Below are 21,615 nucleotides of genomic sequence, written 5' to 3'. Positions count from 1 at the left end.
GCAGATTGAGTTTGATCAAGACGAGCGCTTTTCTATTCCCAGCCACATTTCCCAAGATGCACTTGGTGACAGACGCAAATTGTCCGGGGCACATCTTGCTGGCACAATTCCCTCCATCCCCACCTTCTAGCTTGCCCATCCTAAGGAAGGGGTCTCCCTTTGTCTCTCTGGGCAGCCAGTCCACGCCCGTCCTGGCTGCGGACAGAAGCGCCCATGCATAGCCACTGAAAACCTGAGTTTAAATCTATTCTGTCTTCTCTCTCCTCAGCTGTCCCTGCTCTGTGTTTCTCCTTCCTTCATCTTGATTTGCGTCAAACTTTCTTCTGTATTCTTGTTATTTTTCCGTCAGACATCCAGCTGCACATTCTTGGTTTTGGCAAGTTCATCTGTACCCTTGACCCCAGCCAAACATCAGAGAAATGGTCCAGAGAGTCTGGGCCTATGGCTGTGCACCCTGGATTCTTCCTGCTGGGTCAGTCAGCTGTTTCCCACCTCCCAGCCCTTTCTGGGACTGCTTTTCCCCAGGAGGCTTGCCCTGTGCAGCAGGCTGTTTGATGCTCAGACTGTCCTCTTTGGACAGGGTCATACTGTGGCATCCTGTGTGAATTCTGATGTGGAACATCAGAGCCCAGCCGCCCCCCTACCTCCCCCCCCTTTATGTTCTGAAGCGCTCAGGGTCTTCTGGCTTTACTCATTTCTGCCAGTTTTCAGTTTTCTTGGGCATCTTTTGACTGTGGGAATTATTGCAGATCTTTGGAAATGGAGCCATTTTGCCCTTAATTGCTGTTTACCTTTGATTGTCTAGCAACGAGCGTGCCAGATGATTGCTGTGTCCTCCCTCCCCTGGGGAGCTTCTCTTTTCTGGTTTTCCACTGTCTGGGCGCTGAGCTGGCCCCTCATAGCTTACCCGTACTGTCTCAGCAGGTCATGTCCATGGTACTCCAAACTCTCACATCCCAAGGTTTACCAGACCAGACAGCCCTCTTCTCTGAGATGATTCTCTTTTCTTTTAGGTCTGGGACATGGTGTTCTCTAAGTCTTGGTAACAACTTCCCAGGAGGTACCTGGTCTCGTCTGGTGTCTTCTCTTCTCTTCTCTTCTCTTCTCTTCTCTTCTCTTCTCTTCTCTTCTCTTCCCCACCCCCTCCTTCCCCCCCCCCCCCGTCACACACCCTGGTTGGTTCTTCCCCCCCCCCCCCCCCCCCCGGAGCTGGGGACCGAACCCAGGGCCTTGGGCTTACTAGGCAAGCGCTCTACCACTGAGCTAAATCCCCAGCCCCTCTCTGGTTGGTTCTTTGTTCAAGCGTCTGTCTTCCTTATAATGCCACTCATGGTGAGTGCTGTTGGCAGGCAGAATTTGGGGCTCCAGAGTTTGGTTTTGCTTTGCTTTGGCAGGATCCCACTAGCACACAAACACACCAACATTTTGTGGGCTGGGGGTAGGGGATGCGGGTGGCCTCAGCTGTTTTTGTTTGTTTGATTGGTTGGTTTGGTTTAGTTTTTTAAGACACAGTATCTCTGTGTCACGGTCCTGGAACTCCCTCTGTAGACCAGGCTGTCTCCAACTCAGAGATCCTCCTGCCTCTGCCTCCCGAATGCTGGGATTAAAGGTGTTCACCACCAGCTCCCAAGTGAGGCTTCTCAACTCTTAACCTGCTTTCCTAGATGAGTTTGGTGGACGTTGGTCAGACCAATATGGATGCTTGGCAGGGAATGCTCACTGCTCACTGGGAAGAACAACCCTGCTTGTTTCTATCAGTGAGCTGGGTGACAGGGACATCTCACTGAGCTGCTCTTCCCTACACACACACACCCCAACCCCCAGGCCCTAGCCCTGAAATGCTGACTGGGGTCCCTAAATCCAGCTCTAATCAAGACTGGGTGAGCTAAGAAAGCGCTTTGTCCCTCCAGAGGGTTGGACAGCAACCATGGTATAGGGGGTGTCTGGTCCCCAACTCTAGAGCTAGTTGTCCCCGACAACCCTCATCCTGGACAGTAGTGCAGAACGTGCTCACCTGGTGGCCCGGGTGGGCCCACCTCTCCTTTGTCACCCTTTGGTCCTGGAGGCCCCTGCACACCTGGAGGAAGAAACCCCAAAGCTATCAGGGAAAGTCCCTCCCCCTACCAACGATGCCCCCAGTCCTAGCTATTGTGGGCACCTGGTGGGCCTCGACCAGAAAGGCTGCCGATGGTTGAGGGTGGGAGAGCACAGTCAGAATTAGGGCTCATTAGGAGCAATGGTGTGTGAGGGGTAGAGGGAAGCAAAGCTATGTGTTGGGGGAGAGGAAGCCACTGCCCTGTGCCCCTACTGATGGGTGGGATTGTTCTCGCACCCATTCTGAGAAATCTTGGGTGGTCACCTCCCCCCAGCATCAGTGCCCCTAGTTAGACTCCGTGGACAGTCACTCCAGATGTGTGCGCCATTAGAGGTAGGGTATGGTTGCAGGCATGACTTAGCTAAAAGGTACTCAGGAACAAGATACTCAGAGCTAGCAGAGAGGTTGAGTCCCGCAACTTCCTTTTTCCTAGTCAGTTTGACGTTACTATCCTGCGGCCATCCCCTACCAGAGCCCCAAACCTCCAAAGGAAATGTGAGCCCCGAAGTCCTCACCTTGCTGTCCTGGTAGTCCAGGTCGGCCAGACTCCACAAATGCCTACAAAGACCAAGCGGGAGAGGGGGGGTGTGTGCTGAGATTCAGCGCTCTAAAAAACATGACTACCAGAGTCCCCAAGGCAAGAAGTCCCAGGGGCCCTCCCCAGAGCCATATCGGCACCCTTTCCATAGGAGCTCTGAAGTAAGGGTAGGGTCTATATCAAGAATCCTAGCCATGGTGATCTGCTCTCACAGGTCACCTCTTCCCTTTCTAAGTTTAGTAAAACTGGGGGCACCCCCAGCACCTGGATCAGAGACCTGGGTCAATCCAGCTTGAGACTGTCTCCAAGCCCCAGAGTTAAGATTCCCTCCTATGTGGGATCAGTGCTCATCCCCTGGCCCTAGAGACAGCCAACCCTAGAGACCCATCCCAGAGGCTATTCCAAGGCCAGCAACTGGCGAGAAGCCTGTATAGAACGAGGCTGTGGACACTTACATTGCTGTCATAGACGGGCACTCCGGGAGGACCTGGGGGGCCTGGAGGCCCAGGGGGGCCAGGCAGTCCCTGTGGAAGGACAGAAAGCTCTAGTTAGTCAAGGTCACCGCTAAGCCATCAGTGTAGGCTAGGGGAGCAGACACGGGCTGAAAAGCAGTTCAATCAGGAAGCTGAATGCGTTTGATGATGTAAAAGCAAGAACACATTTCTGACTCTGGTCCACGGGCCTGCCAGCTAGGCCTGCCTGTTTCCTGCCTAGGGTGTTCTTCTTCTTCTTCTTTTTTATTTTTATTTTTTTAAAGATTTATTTATTTATTTAATATCTGTATGCTGTAGCTGTCAGATACACCAGAAGAGGGCATCAGATCTTCTTACAGATGGTTGTGAGCCACCATGTGGTTGCTGGAATTTGAACTCAGGACCTCTGGGAGAGCAGTCAGTGCTCTTAACCACTGAGCCATCTCTCTAGCCCTGCCTAGGGTGTTCTTAAGCCATATAGGGGTCACATGAGCTATGGATAACCAAAGTACAAGTAGTCCTGCTTTCTCCTGAGATCCCTAGCTGCAAACTTGGAGCTCGGTCACTCAAGAAGGCTTTGACATGAATAAATGACATCTTATTTTTACATATTCAAGGTAAGGAACAGCCTAACTCCAACAGTCACATGCTGCCTCTGCAAAGAGCCTCTGTGTAAGCCCCGAGGACCCAGGTAAGGAAAAAGAATGACCGAGGCTTCTTCATCCCACTAGGATACCCTGCGTTGTCTGCTGTCCCCAAGACAGCTGTGAACATCTGTGTGTTTTTTTCTTAAAGATTTATTTATGTTATGCATGTGAGTACACTGCCACTGTCTTCAGACACACCAGAAGAGGGTGTCAGACCCCATCATAGGTGGTTGTGAGCCATCATGTGGTTGCTGGGAATTGAACTAGAGGAACTCTGGAAAGTGAACTCAGGGCCTCTGGAAAAGCACCCAGTGTTCTAAACCGCTGAGCCATCTCTCCAGCCTGAACATTTGTGCTCTTGCTGGCACCTCCGATTGAGGGACACAATCCTCGCAAGGAACAGTATTCAACCTGATTTTGGAAATCACAACTGAGGATAAAATCCAAGAGGCAGTCTTTGGCATTGGGAAGGACATGGCTGGTCTGTGACTGAGCCAGTCCTGCAGCTCTGCAGACGCTGCAGTTTGCTCTCCATTTTGCTTGGTGCTGGTAGGCATTAGTCCACAGAGAAGGCAGCGGACAAGAAACCCAGAGCAGCAATGACCAATCAGGAGTGTGAACTCTCTGAAATACTTATATCTGGATTTCCATGCCTATCTCTATGCTCTGGGCAAAATGGATGGGAGGCAGGAGCCACAGGCCAGACGCAATCACTCTGGGGAAGTCCCTGAGTCTCTGGGTGGCTGCGTCCGGTAGAAAGGGAAGAGACGCCATGAAACAACAACAAAAAAAATCCTTACGTTCCTAAGGCAGCAGATGGTTTTAAAAGGTATAAAGCTATGTTGATGGGTCCAGAGAAGGGATGTCGTAAGGTCCCATCCCATGGTTCTCTTCTGGTATAGGAATATGCAGATATGTCTATGCACATGTAATTGTGAGTGTGCTCACACGGTATTTATGCAAGTCTGCCTGTCAGGACCGACATGTCTGGTTACATCACCAGACATCTGAAACAGCTCAGTAGATGAGCTGCAGAGGCCCTGGTAGCCATACCTGTTCCCTGGTGTTCCAAGCCACCGCCCACTCCCCGTTACAGGTTACAGGACACTTACCCTCATGCTGAACCCAAGGCTGGCCTCTCCAGGCTCCCCTTTCTCTCCCTTTAAGCCATTTGTTCCGGGACGACCCTGGACAGGATAGAGTAGCAGGGCTTCTTGGACACTGGACAGCCTGTGCACAGCCCCATCCTTCCCATGATCGAGGCTTCACACCCCAGCCCCAGTCTAGGCCTTGCCCAGAAACTAGGAAAAGCAGGACACTGACTAGAAGGACACAGATCAGAGCCCTGTCTTTGCCCAGAACCTCCCATCGGGTGTCAGACAAGTTGTACTGCACTCCGTATTAAATGACCCATGTTAAGACACTGGCCACATAAGTATGACAGCAGCATCAGGAGGATGGACAGAAGGAGCAGCTGTCCATTTTCTCCTAGGCCAAGCCCTCTGTAACCCCAGACACTCTCTACCCACTAGGTCCCACTTGTAAGGCCACCAAATCCTTACCGGCCGTCCAGGGAAGCCAATTTCACCCTTGTACCCAGGCCGTCCATAAGGACCCTACGGAGAAAAGTGATGAGTCAAGGGATGGGTGGAGCCTCCTAGTGAGGAGGGAGAGGTCGTCCCCAGGAAAGGACCACCAGGACTGCCATCTTTGAGGAACTGCCTGTTGCCATCTGGTGTAGTAACCCAACCCCATATTTTCATGGTTGCAGTTGATACAAACCTTGGGGCCATGAACTCAATATAATGAGGGCACTACTCACCGGGGGTCCTCGGAAGCCTGGTTCTCCCTGAATGGGGAATCAGAGGTACGTTAGGTAGCTATGACTAACCTCACCCACTGCCACCCAGAGTCCTTGCCGCACCCATGTGAATGTGCTAGGCTGGCAACCAAGGCTTATAACCATCCCAGTGGGACAGGGCAGACACTAGCATTAGGGACTGTTGTGGTCATTATTTAAAAAATAGGACCTTTTCTCCCAGGCTAGTGTTGGCACCGTAGGACCACATGGCATCTGCGGGGTACCTTCATCTCAGTGGCGACTGGTTCCAGTGTGGCACCACACCATGTTACCTCTAGTTATCCTCTAGCCCCCACTGCTAATCACTCTCTCCTGGCTGGCAAGCCAGGGACTCTCTGTTCCCAGCAACCTGGTAAAATCAGGACTCTAGAGGTCCGGCAGCGGCTGGCTGGCCTATCTCGGCTCTCTGCCATGGACTCTGCCCACACTCCCAGCATCCACCCCCTGGTCCCAGCAGTGGCTAACCTCCCACCACTCCCTGCCACTGCTCTGTTTACATTCCCAACACCCGCCCCCTAATAGTTACGGTATGAACTCCCAGCAAGCCATTAAAGCCAACTCAACAAGCTATAATTTAGCAATCAGATTTATATGTTAAATTCTCAATCCGCAATACTTCCACACAATAAACTCGCAACCAATTGATAAGTTGACCTCTAGAAATCCATCCCTTAAGAAATATCCCTGGGGTTGGGGATTTAGCTCAGTGGTAGAGCGCTTGCCTAGCAAGCGCAAGGCCCTGGGTTCGGTCCCCAGCTCGGGGAAAAAAAAGGAAAAAAAAAAAAAAAGAAAAAAAGAAAAGAAAAAGAAATATCCCATAACTAACTATGGCTACTTAAGGCCACATAGATCTGGGTCGTCCTTTTCTGCCTCCATCTCCTCCATCTTGGTTCTTCTTTTTGTCCCTTCTCCCCCGCCTTACAAAAATTTTGTTCCCGGCCTTACTTTTTTTTTTTTGGAGCTGGGGACCGAACCCAGGGCCTTGCACTTGCTAGGCAAGCGCTCTACCACTGAGCCAAATCCCCAACCCCCCCCCCCCGCCTTACTTTTTACTGTCCAATCGTGGGCCTTTGACCCACCCTGTACCAGCCCTCACCTGCATAAAGACATCAACCTACCAGGAACGAGGTCCAACTTAAGGCACAGATGGGTGTTCCCTGAGTCCCCGAGGATGGGTTCAACTTACAAAGCCCATAGCTAAGGGCCGAATTCTATAGCGCCTCTGGGAGCAGAGGGTTCTCTGGGCCTGGGGAATCTAGTATCTAGTTAAGGTCACCTTCTAACAACACTGTAGGCCAGTGAGAAATTATTCCTCAGAGGCACTGTGGCTTGCCAAGGCCCCTCCCCCAGTGCCTCCTTGGAAGGGCCGCAGGGGTGGGAACCTAAAACACAGAACAAGTCCTAGCCAGCCAAGCAGTTCTGTGCTCAGTTCCTGCAGGCGCAGGTCCATAGGAAGGGGGAGGTCTAGATACCTGTTACACAGGGTAAATGAACACGGCCCCCCAAGGTCTTGGTCCCTTTCATCTCTCATAGAAAGAAGGCCTGGCAGTGGTCAGTATCACTAGCCTCCTATAGGTGACTTTGGCCTACAGGACCGAAGTATAATGTAAGTCATTGGCAGGTATGGGAGCCATGAGAACATACCCAAAATGGTTGCCAGGGGCAAAGGTCAGAGGGTGTCATGATCTTGCTTCTCTATTGGAACACCTCCCCAACACACACACACACACACACACACACACACACACACACACACACACACACACACACACGCTGTCTTCACAGTATTAGGGAACCCCAACCTCACCTTGGCTCCCTTCTGGGCCTGGCCCAGGGCTGTGCCATCAGGGCTAAAGATACTGCCTGGTTCTCCCTTCTCACCCTGGAAAAGCAAGACAGGAAAAGACAGGTCAGGGCTCACCCATTGGCTTTCAGATACCCACAAACCAGAAGCAGCAAAGGGAGGGGGGGTCTTGGCCTCTATGGGAGAGTTTATGACCAGAGCCCTCTGAGACAGAGTAACAGAGATGGCATATTCCAGGATTCTCAGGGCCCAGCCTGCCCCAAGAGCCATCGTCTAGATAGATAAGATAGAATTATCTTGCCTGTAGCAGGGGCAGCAATAAGGCTACACCTGGTTCCTGAGAAAGGAGCACAAGGCACCCCAGTCCTTTACCTTGGGCCCTGGAAGACCCTGCTCGCCTTTGGAACCCAGGTCACCCTTCGGTCCAGCAGGTCCCTGTAGTGACGATCAGATCAGAATGAGGATCCATGACCCACTGTTCCTCAGTCCCCATAACTCCCATAGCCCCTGTCCCATGTTTGCTCACGGGCCAGCCCTTCAGAGTGGTGAACAATTGCACGTGGCAAGGGACACTATGCTACACCGTCCAGACCCCATTTTCTTCCTGAGAGCATCATGACCTCAAGGACAGTGACTGTCCCCACCCAAGCTTACACTGCTGTCCTGTGCTTACCAGGAGCATAGCCCACGCCCACCCCCAGTGTCAGGGTATTGCTAGACAAGCATGTGCCTTGGAAGCAAAGCTACTTACAGGAAAGCCTGCGTACCCTGGCTTGCCCTGTGAAGAGAAGGGGGCACCATGAGTTGTGGGGACACCCTGCTCTCACTGGTGTTCTAACCCAGCCGCCCCGGACCCTCTCTGAACTTTCTTAGAAGCAAGATGGCGCTTACCTCAGGTCCCGGCGTGCTTACTACAGCTCTCTGTCCCCACGCCACCAGGAAATACAAATTCGAGGGGAAGAAAAGAAAGCCACCTTTGAGTTGAAAGTCACCTGCTATCACATTAGCCACAAGCTCAGCAAAGCTAGCCCGAAGTGGAACTTAGAAGAAAACTGTATTTTTAGCGGTGTGCCTGGACTCTCTGTAGGCGGCCAGCTGACAGCTGACCCATTTCGTGGGGGGGTCCCCCTTTCCAGCTTGGGGTGGCTCTCCAATCCTGTTACATACAGATCCTGCTGCATGTGACCGTCCTGTGGAGACAGCTCCACCTACTGGAGGGCTTCTCCTATGCCTTGCTGTCAAGCCAATGTCCCCTGAATAAAGGCCAGCTCCGGCTTTTGATCTACCCTGGTCCCAGAGCCCTTGACCTTGACCCTGCACTGTGGTGTCTGGCCCACTCTTGGAAGCATGAGGCCCGGGCTAGGCTCTCTTGTGACCAACTCACATCCTTCCTCCCAGGACCATATCATGCCCATCTCAGAACTGAGGGAACAGACTCCAGAAAGTGAAGTAACCAGCCGGGATCACAAATGACAACTACAGCTGGATTTGGGCCTAGTTAGTGGCCCAACCATGCTCTGGCTCTGTCCGGGGGAAGCCTCTCCCTGGCATGCTCAGCTCCTCGGGGCCCCGAATCTCCCTCTCAGTGACTCAGGCTTCTCGCTGCAGAGGCGTGAGCTTGGGCAGCAGCTCAGCTCCTGGGTTCTGTGGTGGGGCTGTGAGGGACCCGTTTACTCTGGGCCTGGACCCTTTGGATATGTTGCTTCGGCGAGCCCAACAGGGCAACGGTAGCTTCTACAGTCTAGAAGGCCTAGAAGCTTTGGCAAGGAGAGAACTTGTAGCCAACACAAGACAGCCTTTTCCTGAGAAGCCAGGGCCCCTCTCGTGTCCTTCTGATGAGGCAGTTAGACCATCTTAAGGCAGTACCTAGACCGAGGAATGAACCCCACAGCACTCCAGGGTACTTACATCCTCATTTGACACATAGATCACAGGCCCTGGGGGGCCTGGAGGGCCAGGGAGGCCTGGCCGACCTACTCCATCTTTTCCTGGGTTTCCCTGGAAGAGAACAAAGAGAACGGTAGAGAGGTGAACATTCCAGTGTCTGGCCAGATCCCAAGAGCCAACCCACGGTCCAGGTACTAGGTTTGTAGAGAGTAGCTGAGGCCATCCCTGCTAACACAAGGGTCTCTCTCTGCTCAACTCTCTGATATCACGAGGGCAGCCAGGTGGTTTGGGCCTGAGGCAGGGGCTTAATGGGACTCCCCACCCCCAGGCCTGGGCAGCTCAACTCTTTGTCCCCTCTGTAACTCCGGCTACAGAGACACTTACCTTTTCTCCCTGGGTCCCTTTCTCTCCTTTGGGTCCCTGCAGAGACAGGAAATGAGTCCTTGTAGACAGAGGCAGAGTCCCTTCAGGGACCAGCCTACCTGAGCCTGGCTTGCAATGCAGACAAGGACTCTACGTTTCCTCGAGCCTTGGAGACTAGAGAGAGGGGGACCCCCAAATCCCCAACTAGGCTTGCACTGGGCTCCACAAGGCACAGTGTAGCAGGTTGGGGACACAGATGTCCAGGATACCCCAGTTCCCTTCCCAAGGGCTTCTTTTCTGCCCCCTCACTTACCGGGGGCCCAGCTACACCCTCTCTTCCTGGGAGACCAGGGATGCCCTGGACTCCGTCTGCTCCAACTTCTCCCTGAAGCACACAAATAAAAGATACAGAGTCAGCCCTGCAGCCCGCAGGAGCAGAGACTCCTAGAGAGGGGGCCACAGCAACCATGGATGGGTACGGCCATCACCTAGGTTTCTATGGGCTACTGGCTCAAGCCCTGGAGGGTAAGACAACTCTCCCCTTGAGAGGTGAGGAAGATGGGGTAAAGGGAGGATGGTAACAGGGAAGAGGGAAGGGAGGAAACTTATTTTCCCTTAATTAGTGCAGGGCTCTGTGGGTGTGCCCTACGACAAGGACTTAACGTGGGTAGTTTGCTCTGAATCAGGCATGTTAAGTTACAGAGACAGAAGTAGACTGGAGGAACCAGAACCAGAACCGCATAGGGGGTCTCATTCATCCTCCTCTTAGGCCTGGCTGCCTCTGATATGCCTGACCTACCCTCACCTATGGCCTACAGGGCATGCTTTCTGGTCTCTTCAGGCCCTCCCAATCCCCAGTGGACCGTGTGCCCGACCCTGGGTGAAGTACGTACCTTGGCCCCAGGTGGCCCAGTCACTCCAGGATCCCCCTACGTGGACAAAAGGTTCCATAAACTTGGGTTATCAGCTGGCCCACCCCCAAACCAAGGTGCATTCTCCTCTGTTAATCACTCAGGATTCTCGGTCCTAGCACTTAGGCTCTCCTCCCAATGGTCCTAGAATCCTTGGTGACTAAGCTGAGACCTAGAGGCCCACACTGGTGAAAGGTACAAAATGTATCCCAGCATCACGGCGGTTGGATAGTTCTGGAGAGCGTGTAAAAGCAGGAGGCAGGTCTTAGCATCTCCACTGTTAGAAACAAGTCCTCTGAAGTAACTTCTTAACATTAAAAAAAAGGGGGGGTTGGGGATTTAGCTCAGTGGTAGAGCGCTTGCCTAGCAAGCGCAAGGCCCTGGGTTTGGTCCCCAGCTCTGAACAAAAAGAAAAGAAAAGAAAAGAAAAAAAAGAGTCCAGTATAAGCCCATCTGAAATCCCAGTCTTTGGAAATGTCTACCCCGTGTTTTGTAAATCCCAGGAAAACATTCAGCTGAGGTCAGTCAGGACCCCCTGGTAGGGACTATTCTGGTGTTCTCCACCCTTACCCCTGCCCTGGGGAGTCTGACTCAAGTCTAAGGGAAGGTAAGGGCTATGGGGCTATATCTGTGGGCTGCTGTGACGGGAGAAGCTGAGAACCAAACTCTCAGATCCTCCAGGACACAACACCCGACTTGTCCCTGAAGCTGAGAAAATGGCAGAGGGTAGGGGGTTTGTGGGGGGGGGGGGGCGCTTGTCCCTGGGCTCTTCAAAATTCTATCATGCTTCAGATGTATGAAGCCAGGAATCTCAATTCGCAGGGTTTTGGAAAGATAAGATATGACCCCACTAACCCTCAATGGGCAGGAAGGGGGCATGTGGCTATTTTCTATGAAGCCAAAAGGCTGTATTTTGCAAACTTCCATGCTCAAGTCCCAAAGTATTAATCAGCTAGGCAGAACTCCGAGAAAGGCCTCCCCACTCACCTTGATTCCCGGCAAGCCCGGAAGTCCCTGTCAGAGTACAGGAAACAAGTGTTAGTGACCGGATCTGCGTTATTGTTCCTCAGTTGATTCCCCCATCCCAAACCTCACAGCTCCTTCTATGGTAAAATGATCTCCCCGGGCAACCGAACTTTAACAGTATATCCAGCTGAAAGATACAGGGGGATTCTTTCTGTTGTTCTTATGACCGCCCCCCGCCTCCACATTTGAAACGGTTTGTTGTTGTTGTTCTTTTTTTTTCGGAGCTGGGGATCGAACCCAGGGCCTTGCGCTTCCTAGGCAAGCGCTCTACCACTGAGCTAAATCCCCAACCCCTGAAACGGTTTTACAATAAAAGTATATACTGAAAAAAAGTTACAAAGAAAAATGACCGTAACAATATTACTTTAACCTATTGTTACAACAGTAGTGGCCTTGGAGACAGGAGGCTGTCCTGGTGTTCTCCAAGGCCAAGGCATACTGTGGCTCCTCAGGGAGGAGTGGTATCCTGGATGGGGCCATTGAATGGACCCTCCTCCCCCAACCCACTAACTCCTGTTACTCTAGCCAAGTATCTGCCACTTTCTCAAATTTCAGGCACGGAAGGATCAGATAGGGAAAGGACTGTCTGACACCCTCTCTCCCATCTTGCAGACAGTTTGGAATCGGGTCTTTCTCAGATGGAGAATACTGTGGATCATATCCCTTGGCCCACATGAGGCTGCTCCAAGGACACCCGGCCTGGAAATCTCCTGCCTAGCTCATGGGCAGTACCTGCAGCCCATCGGAGCTTCGGGCTGTTGACCAGAGAGGTGTTCCAGAACCTTCCATGTCATCCTGAAGGGAACATAAAAGGGATATTTAGCCTCTGAGCCTTATTAAGGAGGAGCCTTCCCTAAGGTCAGGGAGGTGGAAACATGGGGGATGGGAGGGGACCATGGATGGTTGACCGAGCTTGGGTTATGGGTAAAGTAATCGAACCCCGATAGGTAGGCCTCCCTGCTCAGTCACAGGGCTCCGGCTTGTGTGTGTGCAAGAGCAAAGTGTACCTGGGTGCACAAGCAGGTTTTCAGCAGTTAAGTATGGAGGGGCTGGGAACAGCAGCCACAGACATTGGACATAATGTCTGTGCCCAATTTGAGTACACTGAGGCCAAGCCAGCACTGGGCCAACCCCATCCAGGCATTCAGGGCTCAGGAGTGGGGGCCCAAAGACAGGGACAGAAGAAACCCACATGGTGACATGAGCTGGGCCCTGCCTAGAAAGCTGTGAGCGTCCTGAGTGCCAACTATAACCCAAACTCACAAATCCAGCAGCAAATCCTGGTCCTGGTGGCCCTGGAGGCCCTGGAGGTCCTGGGGGTCCAACTGGCCCAGGGAGTCCCGGCAAGCCAGACTTCCCAGGCATACCAATGGGCCCAAGGTCTCCTTTGCTCCCCTGTACAGACAGAAGGACAAGGTTACCACCACTCTTGGCCCTGGGCTCGAGCAACGCTACAGGCAACCCCGGTGAACACGTGCTTCCTTAACAATGCTTGACGAAAATCTGAAGACCCAGACAAAAGTCACATTCCACAAGGGCACAACCGACAAACCCTTGATGTAAAGCAACAGGGCCAAGTGACATTCACAGTTGCACAAGCCTGACACTGTGGCATTGGCTCTAACCCGAGTCACAAAAGCATCACAGCTCTCTAGTACATCACAGCCTGATACGGAGGCAGGAACTTGGAGCCCAAGCACGGAGGCCCTGCTCCAGAAGTCTCTGCTCCAAGCAAATTAGCCCTGAAGTTGGACCTGGTGGGCCAGCATGCCCACCAGGGACCCTGCTGGTGCCAATTCACCTTGATGAACTGAAAACTGAGACTACAGCGTTCCCTCCTGGGCCCTGACAGGCTCACGTAGGAGATGCCCTGAGACAAGCCAGACACAAACCTTCATATAAAAGGTCTAGCTGGGTTCAAAGATAGCCTGGGCTATGTGAGCTGCTACCTCTACTAACAAGTTCCTTTGTATGTGACGAAGATCTTAAGTACCCATGCAAGTGTGGGATCTCCGGCTACAGGGGTAGCTATTCAGTTCCAAGGTTGTGCCTAGTACAACCGTCAGTTCTTCAACCTCAGTAAAATACTTGTCTTACTGTCCTTGAAGGCCCTCCGTGTATGCAAGTATCTACCTGTGGGCAGACCAAACACCTGAGTGCAGACACCAGTGTCAGTGTGGATATGCATGTATGGTATGAAGAAAGCAGTGTGTGTGCCTGTTTACACACTCGGCCCAGCTCTCTTTTATCTCCTTCTGGCATGCTTGTCTACCCTCTGATACCCATGTTCGCTTCTCCCCACTGGATTTTCCTATCAGCCCCAACTCTTCCTTTGAGTGCCAGCCCGGATGCCTATTGAAATATAGGAGGGCCAGCAAGGCATTCTTTGCACAGGAGGATGCTGGGAGTACCATGAGCAGCCGATAAGGGGACTATGCTGAATCAAACAGCTATGACCCTGAGGTACCTGACTGGGTACCCCAGGAATTCCCAGGGAGCCTTCCTTCTACCTGCCTACTGGGAGCTCATTTGCAAACCTGACGCCCCTGGTTCAATTGCATTAGCAGAATAGAACTGAGTGGAAACACACACACACACACACACACACACACACACACAACACACATAAATATACACACAAACACACAACACACATAAATACACACACAAATATACAACACACATACACACAACACACACAAACACACAACACACATAAATACACAAACACACAACACACATAAATACACACACAAATATACAACACACATACACACAACACACACAAACACACAACACACATAAATACACATATACACACATAACACACATACATATGCACAAACAACACATATACACACACACACAATACACAACACATAACACAAACACACAACACACATAAATACACATAAACACACATCAACACACAACACAAACACACACCACACAACACAAACACACACAAACACATACACATACACACACACAACACACATAAATACACATACATATGAACACACAACACACACAAACACACAACACACACAAACACACAACACAAACACACGAACACACACAAACACACAAATAAACACACACAAACACTGGTAGGGCTGTTGTCACAGTCACACTGAAAGCTACCTTTGCTGACTGGGGTATCCCACACATCCTGCTGGGGATACTTTTATTTACTAAGCAGGTAGCCCCAGTCCTACCAGAACGAAAATTGGTTTATACCTTGGGTCCTGGGCTGCCTGCATCGCCCTATGGGGGGAAAGGAGACGATTACAATAAAATCAGACGCATGTGTAGCAATTAGAGGAAATCAGACCTACTACCGATTATGCAGATTCTAGTAGTTTCTAGTAGTTCCTGCCCTCTCATCTTGTCAGGGATGGAACCCCCCACCCCAGGGAACTCAGCAGGGAGGGCAGCCACCAAGGCACAAGGCCACAAAGCACCTAAGCACACGGTCCCTAGGAATGCCTCTTAGAACCTCCTGACCCCTGAGCACTCTAGGCTTAGCTGAAAACAGACAAGGTCTGTGCACAGTTCACTTAAAACAGCGGTCGGTTCTCAGTCTGTGGCGGTCAAATGACCCTTTTACAGGGGTCACCGAAGACCATCAGAAAACAGAAATACTTACATTACCATTCATAAAGGTAGCAAAATTACAGTTATTTTATGCTTGGGGTTACCACAGCATACGGAACGGTAATAAAAGATCCAAGTGTTTGGAAGGTCTAGACCCACTGGTTTAAAAGGACCTTCAGCCGCACGGCACCAGTGAGGGTGGGGAATCTTCTCATCAAACCCCAGAAGTGCTGGGAGCAGCCCTCTGAGAAAGCTCCTCACACGTAACTGGCCTCTGTTCTCAACAGTATGAGACCACAGTGGATCACGGTTAGCAGAGGCCCCGGTCTCTGAAGACTCCTATCAATCTAACTACACGGAAACCTGAAGTAACCCTTTCTAATGCAATGAAGCCGCTAGTCCTTCTACAGTGGTAAGAAACACACACGGAGACCTTGAAGTTAGGCCGAGGCCCGCTGGCCCCAGTACCAAGAATCGTCCTAAACTGAGGACGTAGGTTATGCCCGATGGGCTCCCCCTACGGCAGGCACCCTCTGCTGACCCACAAAGCATGCAGTGTCCACCACCCTGTGGTGTGTGTGAAGAGTAACATCCCCCTGTAGGAGCTGACTTACAACACTGCCTTTCTGGCCGGCCACTCCTGGTGGGCCCTCTTTGCCTGGAGGTCCCTGGGAGACAGAAGAACAATGATATGGGCTTGGATGGGATCCGCCAAGAGGAGGCAACAGCTGACCACCAGAATTCTTAAGAACCAGGATCTAAACTGTTTCCCCCACAAGGTGTGCGCAAGGCTTAGAAGGCACCACCACAGGACAGAGATCATTTCTGTGAGCCACTGATTTGCTGGGGTAACTAAGGTGGGAGGCTCGCATCCACCCAGTCCTGAGTGGTTAAATGTATAGCTCAGAGTTAGCTAGTGGGTCAGCACCCCAGAACCACCCCAGGGTAGCCTATCCCCCCACCATCACCCAAATATGAACCGTCTCCACCTTGCAAAGGATCATGGGAGTCCTGAGGTAGAACTAGCAAGAAACCTCACATGACCACACCCCACATTCCTAGTCGAGAGGGTGCTGTGGGGCAGGGTAAGCAGCAGGACTTACTGGGGGACCAGGAAAACCAGGGGGCCCTTCCTTCCCAGGCACACCAGGAAGGCCTGCAGGTCCTGGTGCGTAGGAACTGTTGACTCCAAAGCGCCCTGGTTCACCAGGCAGTCCTGGGACACCAGGGGGACCTGGGGGACCAGGGAAGCCTCGTGGGCCCTGGACGGGAGAGATAAACCATCATAGAATACATGGTCCCTGCTGGGCAGTGGTCACACCCCCAGCTAGTCTTGTCCCACCCCCGAGGGTCCCCAGTGATGTCTCAGCCATCACACTCTACATCGTGCCCAGTGACAGTGGGGCGTGGCCACTTACTCTGAGGCTCTCTAGGTCTCCGCTGAAACCACCAGATCCCTCCATGTCAATGAAGGTCTGAGGGAAGGGCAAGAGAAGGCATCACAGGACGCTGTCCTGAGTTATCAGGGAGCACTACCCAGCTGTCCCTTAACCAACCAAAAACGCCTGAGATGGGAGATGAGATATCTTTGTCCCCACAGCCTAGACATCATCCCAAGCGTGTAGTGGGAGCCCCATTCTCTTAAACCAACACTGTAGTTTCTGCAGGAGCTGGCTGGGGCCTGGTGTGGAGGAGGCCAAGGGTGGAACTTACCAGCTTGTCCTGTCTGAAGGAGGGTCCTGGTGGTCCCGGAGGTCCTGGAGGTCCTCGAGGCCCAATACCAGGATCTCCCTGGAACATAGGACAGATCTATCACACTGAGAACACAGGGTCCCCACTTTCAGTCAGGAGCCGAGACAGGAAAGAGGCCATGCCTTTGTCTGCACACACTTACCTTCTCACCCTTAGGGCCCACATCTCCTGGGGTCCCCGGGAAGCCTTGAGGTCCAGTGTCACCCTAAAAGACAAGGGTAGGGACTAGACAGAGAGAAGCAACTCTCTCCCTTCACACAATGATTCTTGAGACCCAAATGCTCCTCATTCCAGAACAGGGGGCAGATGGGAGATAAGACCTTCCATGGAGGCTGGAATAGGCCAGAAGGGGTCATGCCAATCAAGGAACATCAGAGGAAAAAGCCAGGATTTAAAAGGGACAACACTGCCTATGGAGAGTACCCACTGAGTCTTATCACAATGCCTGGACAATGGCATATGTCCTCTTTGGAACTCAGTTGGTATGTCCAGTGTGTGTGTGTGTGTGTGTGTGTGTGTGTGTGTGTGTGTGTGTGTGTGGCATGTGTGCACACAGCATATTCTTATGCACAAACTCAAAGGACACCTTGGGCTCCAGGAAACCTCCAGTTATGATTGAGCTTGGGCTGTATGCTTTCTTAGCCCTGCCCTGACTTGCTGTCAGGTACAAAGAGCTCCCTGAGGTCACTCTGGCAGCCCGAAGGACCCCATCTCCTCAGCACTGCACCCCCTTCCCCTCTTGAACGCTGGCTTCCTGGCGCTTTGTGGTGCTTCCTGCCCTCTGAGCATCTGTAAACACCACCTCATGGTTTCGGAAGTCACACGAGCATGGATAGATATAAAGTACAGCCCAAGTAGCCTGCCTCCCTGTGCCATAGGCAGATGGCCCATGGATCCTATGTAAACACTGGACAACATCAGGTGCAGAGAAAAGCAGACGTACCGGCCTCCCGTCTTCACCAGGGTCGCCCTGTAAAATCCAAGAGAGGCCATTATTAATGGAAGTGGTCCTGGTGCAAGTCCCTAAGACTGGACACAGAAACAATGGCCCTCCGACCCCCTGTGGGTTAAAGCTGAGAACCTGGACAACCGTGTGCTCCAGACAGTGTAATGGTTAACACTGCCCTTAAAGTTTAGACTCAGCATGCTTCGAAGTCCAGAAAGCAAGAAATGCCTCTAACGTATAAGGCCCTAACAGCTCACTTCCCTCCCCCAACCCTGCCCCAGCCCTAGACACTGGAGAGTATTCTGTTTGTTTTGTTTTTTGTGACAGAGTTTCTTTTTCTTTTCTTTCTTTTTTTTAAAGATGTGTGTGTGTGTGTGTGTGTGTGTGTGTGTGTGTGTGTGTGTGTGTGTGTGTATTATACTGTAGCTGTCTTCAGCCACACCAGAAGAGGGCCTCAGATCCCATTACAGATGGTTGTGAGCCATCATGTGGGTGCTGGGAATTGAACTCAGGACCTCTAGGAAGAGCAGTCACTGCTCTTAACCGCTGAGCCATCTCTCCAGCCCCGAGACAGGGTTTCTTTGTATAGCCCTGGCTATCCTGGAATTAGCTCTGTAGACCAGGCTAGCCTCAAATTCATAGAGAAGGCATGCTGCTGGCACCACTGGGCTGAAGACTATTCTTTTTTTTTTTTTTTTGGTTCTTTTTTTCGGAGCTGGGGACCGAACCCAGGGCCTTGCGCTTCCTAGGTAAGCGCTCTACCACTGAGCTAAATCCCCAGTCCCTGAAGACTATTCTTAAATGATTGATTTTTATGAAATTCGTTGTTCTAGTAAGATAATCAATCCTAAGTAAGGCTTACTGCTATTTCTGCCTTTGTAATCAAATTATATTTATTAAATCATATATATTAAAAGCCAGAGTCTGCCTTCAAGTACACAGATTTCATATAATCTTGTAGGTTTTTGTTTTTGTTTTTGTTTTTGTTTTTTTTTACCTTGGACTGCTATAACTATATGTTGCCTCTATGGGAGGCTTTCCTCTGCAGTCCTGGTGTTGTTGAGTATCTGGCACCAGTATTTAATGAAGCCTCTTCTTATTGAAATTTACTCATGGTCATGGTGAGTCTCTGAGCGACCCCAGGCCCACAACAGACAGCATTTCTGCAATAGAGCTTAGGTCCAGGGCTGCCTTGGGCATGCCTGGCCTCCATGCTCCAATCACCTTTGAGTCCCAGTACACATTAGGAGACAGAATTAAAGTCCCTCAACCCAAAGATGCTATTGCTCTGATTCCAAACAATTCTCCCACCAGCCCCAGTCAGAGACCTCAGCTCCCACCCAGATCACAAGGAGAGGCCTGTACTCACTGGTTCACCATCCCTTCCCGGGATGCCATCCTTCCCTGGTGGTCCCTGAGGTCCCGGGGGTCCTTGTGCTCCAGGGACAGGTTGTGAGCTGGGGCTCTGTACCGCTGGACCGGCAGGACCCTGGGGCCCAGCTGGGCCAGGTGGGCCTTGAGCACCTGGCTCTCCCTTTTGTCCTTTGAGACCTCCCTAGGGACCAAAGAGGACATAGGCTGCAGCAACCTACAGACCAATTCACCTCACACCACTGCGACATTCTCCGGGCATTAAGTATAAGAGAGGACTTCAGGGGGTTACGGAGTGGGGTATGGAGGGAGGGTTCAAGGCAGGGAGATTTGCAAGGTGTGTTTGCAAGGGCAGGGTGTGCAGAACACAGAGCAGCAGGCCGGGAGAGGGAGTGTGATCCCGAGGGCTTCGGAAAGTCAGTGAGACCATGGGAGGCACTAAGGGTTCCTGGGTATCCTGTAGCAAGGTCATAGGGAGATGACCTCACCTTTATCAAGCCACCTCCAGGGTTCTGGACATCCCCGTCCCACACACCGCTTGAATCTGTGACAGGAAGGGTATCAGCTGGGAAGAGGGAGAGATGGTCCTGTCAAACTTCCAGTAGCCCCAGGCCTTCAGTTTTACTCCCAAACTTTGTTCTTCCACTCATCCATAGCCCAGGGGACCCAGGCTACGGGAATGGCCACTTGTCTGTCCACCCACTGAAAACCCCAAGGACAGGGGCCACGGGAACGGTGAAGGGGAATGGCCACCTAGCACTGGCAACAGGAGAGAAAAAAAAGGAGTCAACACAGACTCACGCAACCATTTAGAGCAAGCCCAGGGACAACTGAAACTCCTGAAAAGATTCCTGGATTGGTTTGAACACTCAACCATCAAAACCCTCTCCACCAACCATGCAATTTGAGTAACAGAAAAACAACAGGAATTCTGAGGGATGAGCCCCAAGGGCTCACCTAGACCCCATCATCCACACTGTGCCTCTGACACATAAAGGCATGTATGCACACACACAGGCACACAAGCAGGGGCATAGGCACGCATACACACACACACACACACACACACACACACACACACACACAGAGGCACACACCCATGTCATTTCCCCCTCTGCAGAACGGTCTGGACATTTGTGGAACTTGTCGAGGCCTCTGTCCTAAATTATTGACCCTCACAAGACAACCACATCAGGGAGCCCAGCCTCGATAATGAGGGTTCTTGATAAATAGCCCACACCCAGTCCTCCCCTGGCTTCTTCTCTGGGAACAGGAACCACGAAGACACCAACCCAGGATCTCCTCTTGTGAGGGCTTCATTTCACTCATGTGTTCAACCCACAAGTGCTGTCAGAGCCAAAGTTCGGACCCGCTGCCTGGTTTCGGACAGCCTTTGAGCTGAGAATGGCTTTTATAGATGTGTACAGACAAGAAACACTTAAAGACTTCAAAGGTCAGAGACAGAAAACGCCACGGAGACCTGGGTGACCCCCAAGCCTGGAGTGGAAGTCGGCCAATACTACCATCTTCCCCCTGCCTCCCCAAAATCTTGGGTTTCAGCCACGGCCCAAAAGAGTATTGTCACTGGGACCACACGATAGGTCCTTACTGCATGCTTGGGATGCCGTCCCCTTGTGATTAACGAGAGGCTTGTGGGATGACATCTAGAGGCTGCTGACAACCTCTCACCAGTGACAGACAGTGAAAATATATGTTGTCAACCCGTCATATCTTTTGGGGAACAAGAGAAGGGTCTAATTCTTGAGCACTAGTTAGAAGCGTCTGCTGGACTCTTGGCTGGGGCACAGAGCCCCCATCTTGGGTTAGAACTGATGATCACACAGTTATGCCTGACTGAGCTCCATGGCTGGCAGGATTGAGGATCTGCAGTGGCAATTTAGAGTGGCCAAACCTAGAGTCACACAAAAAGCATGCTTGGGGCCCTTTACTTGCTCTCGGGGTTCTGGGGGATGCTGCTCCTAGCTCATGAGGCTGAGATCGTTCTCTGGGGGAGGGGCATGCTGATGGTCTTGCCCACACCAGGTCATAGGCTTAGTGAAGAGTAAGCCAGACACCTGATCAGGATGACACACTTCCCCCAACCTTAATCCACCACAGCCGAACTGTCCCAACTGCAGGAGCTAACTACCAAGTCTGACCACAAGAGGGCAGCATGGACTCTCCCTGCAGCTGCAAGAGTTTCCTAGAACTCGAGGTTCAGCAGACCTAAAAATCGATGCCCCCCAGGGTATTTAAAACTATACAAACATTGCTAAGAGAAATCAAACAAGACCCAAGCAAAATATAATAATGGGTCTCAAGAGTCATCACCAAGATGACAAGA

General features: G+C 51.8%; 1 protein-coding gene across 1 annotated transcript in view; it reads right to left on the bottom strand.

Moving 5' to 3' along the window:
• Nucleotides 1-21,615, bottom strand: part of Col18a1 (collagen type XVIII alpha 1 chain) — a 108,467-nt gene that overhangs the window by 8,230 nt on the left and 78,622 nt on the right. Inside the window, exons 7-31 of the mRNA NM_053489.2 lie at nt 19,760-19,836; nt 19,270-19,455; nt 17,898-17,924; nt 17,097-17,159; nt 16,916-16,993; nt 16,621-16,677; nt 16,306-16,464; nt 15,817-15,870; nt 14,846-14,872; nt 12,869-13,000; nt 12,338-12,400; nt 10,562-10,597; nt 9,982-10,053; nt 9,690-9,725; nt 9,327-9,416; nt 8,310-8,339; nt 8,170-8,196; nt 7,791-7,853; nt 7,422-7,496; nt 5,576-5,602; nt 5,316-5,369; nt 4,866-4,940; nt 3,089-3,157; nt 2,611-2,653; nt 2,015-2,077 (exon numbers count right to left, since the gene is read on the bottom strand). Of these exons, the coding sequence (NP_445941.2) occupies nt 2,015-2,077; nt 2,611-2,653; nt 3,089-3,157; nt 4,866-4,940; nt 5,316-5,369; nt 5,576-5,602; nt 7,422-7,496; nt 7,791-7,853; nt 8,170-8,196; nt 8,310-8,339; nt 9,327-9,416; nt 9,690-9,725; nt 9,982-10,053; nt 10,562-10,597; nt 12,338-12,400; nt 12,869-13,000; nt 14,846-14,872; nt 15,817-15,870; nt 16,306-16,464; nt 16,621-16,677; nt 16,916-16,993; nt 17,097-17,159; nt 17,898-17,924; nt 19,270-19,455; nt 19,760-19,836 (1,683 nt within the window). The remainder of the gene's footprint in view (nt 1-2,014; nt 2,078-2,610; nt 2,654-3,088; nt 3,158-4,865; nt 4,941-5,315; nt 5,370-5,575; nt 5,603-7,421; nt 7,497-7,790; nt 7,854-8,169; nt 8,197-8,309; nt 8,340-9,326; nt 9,417-9,689; nt 9,726-9,981; nt 10,054-10,561; nt 10,598-12,337; nt 12,401-12,868; nt 13,001-14,845; nt 14,873-15,816; nt 15,871-16,305; nt 16,465-16,620; nt 16,678-16,915; nt 16,994-17,096; nt 17,160-17,897; nt 17,925-19,269; nt 19,456-19,759; nt 19,837-21,615) is intronic.

The sequence above is a fragment of the Rattus norvegicus genome, chromosome 20, assembly GCF_036323735.1.
Source record: "Rattus norvegicus strain BN/NHsdMcwi chromosome 20, GRCr8, whole genome shotgun sequence".
NCBI classification, from domain to species: Eukaryota; Metazoa; Chordata; class Mammalia; order Rodentia; family Muridae; genus Rattus; species Rattus norvegicus.
Note: the sequence above shows the minus strand (reverse complement) of the source record. Positions and strands in the feature narration are given on the sequence as shown.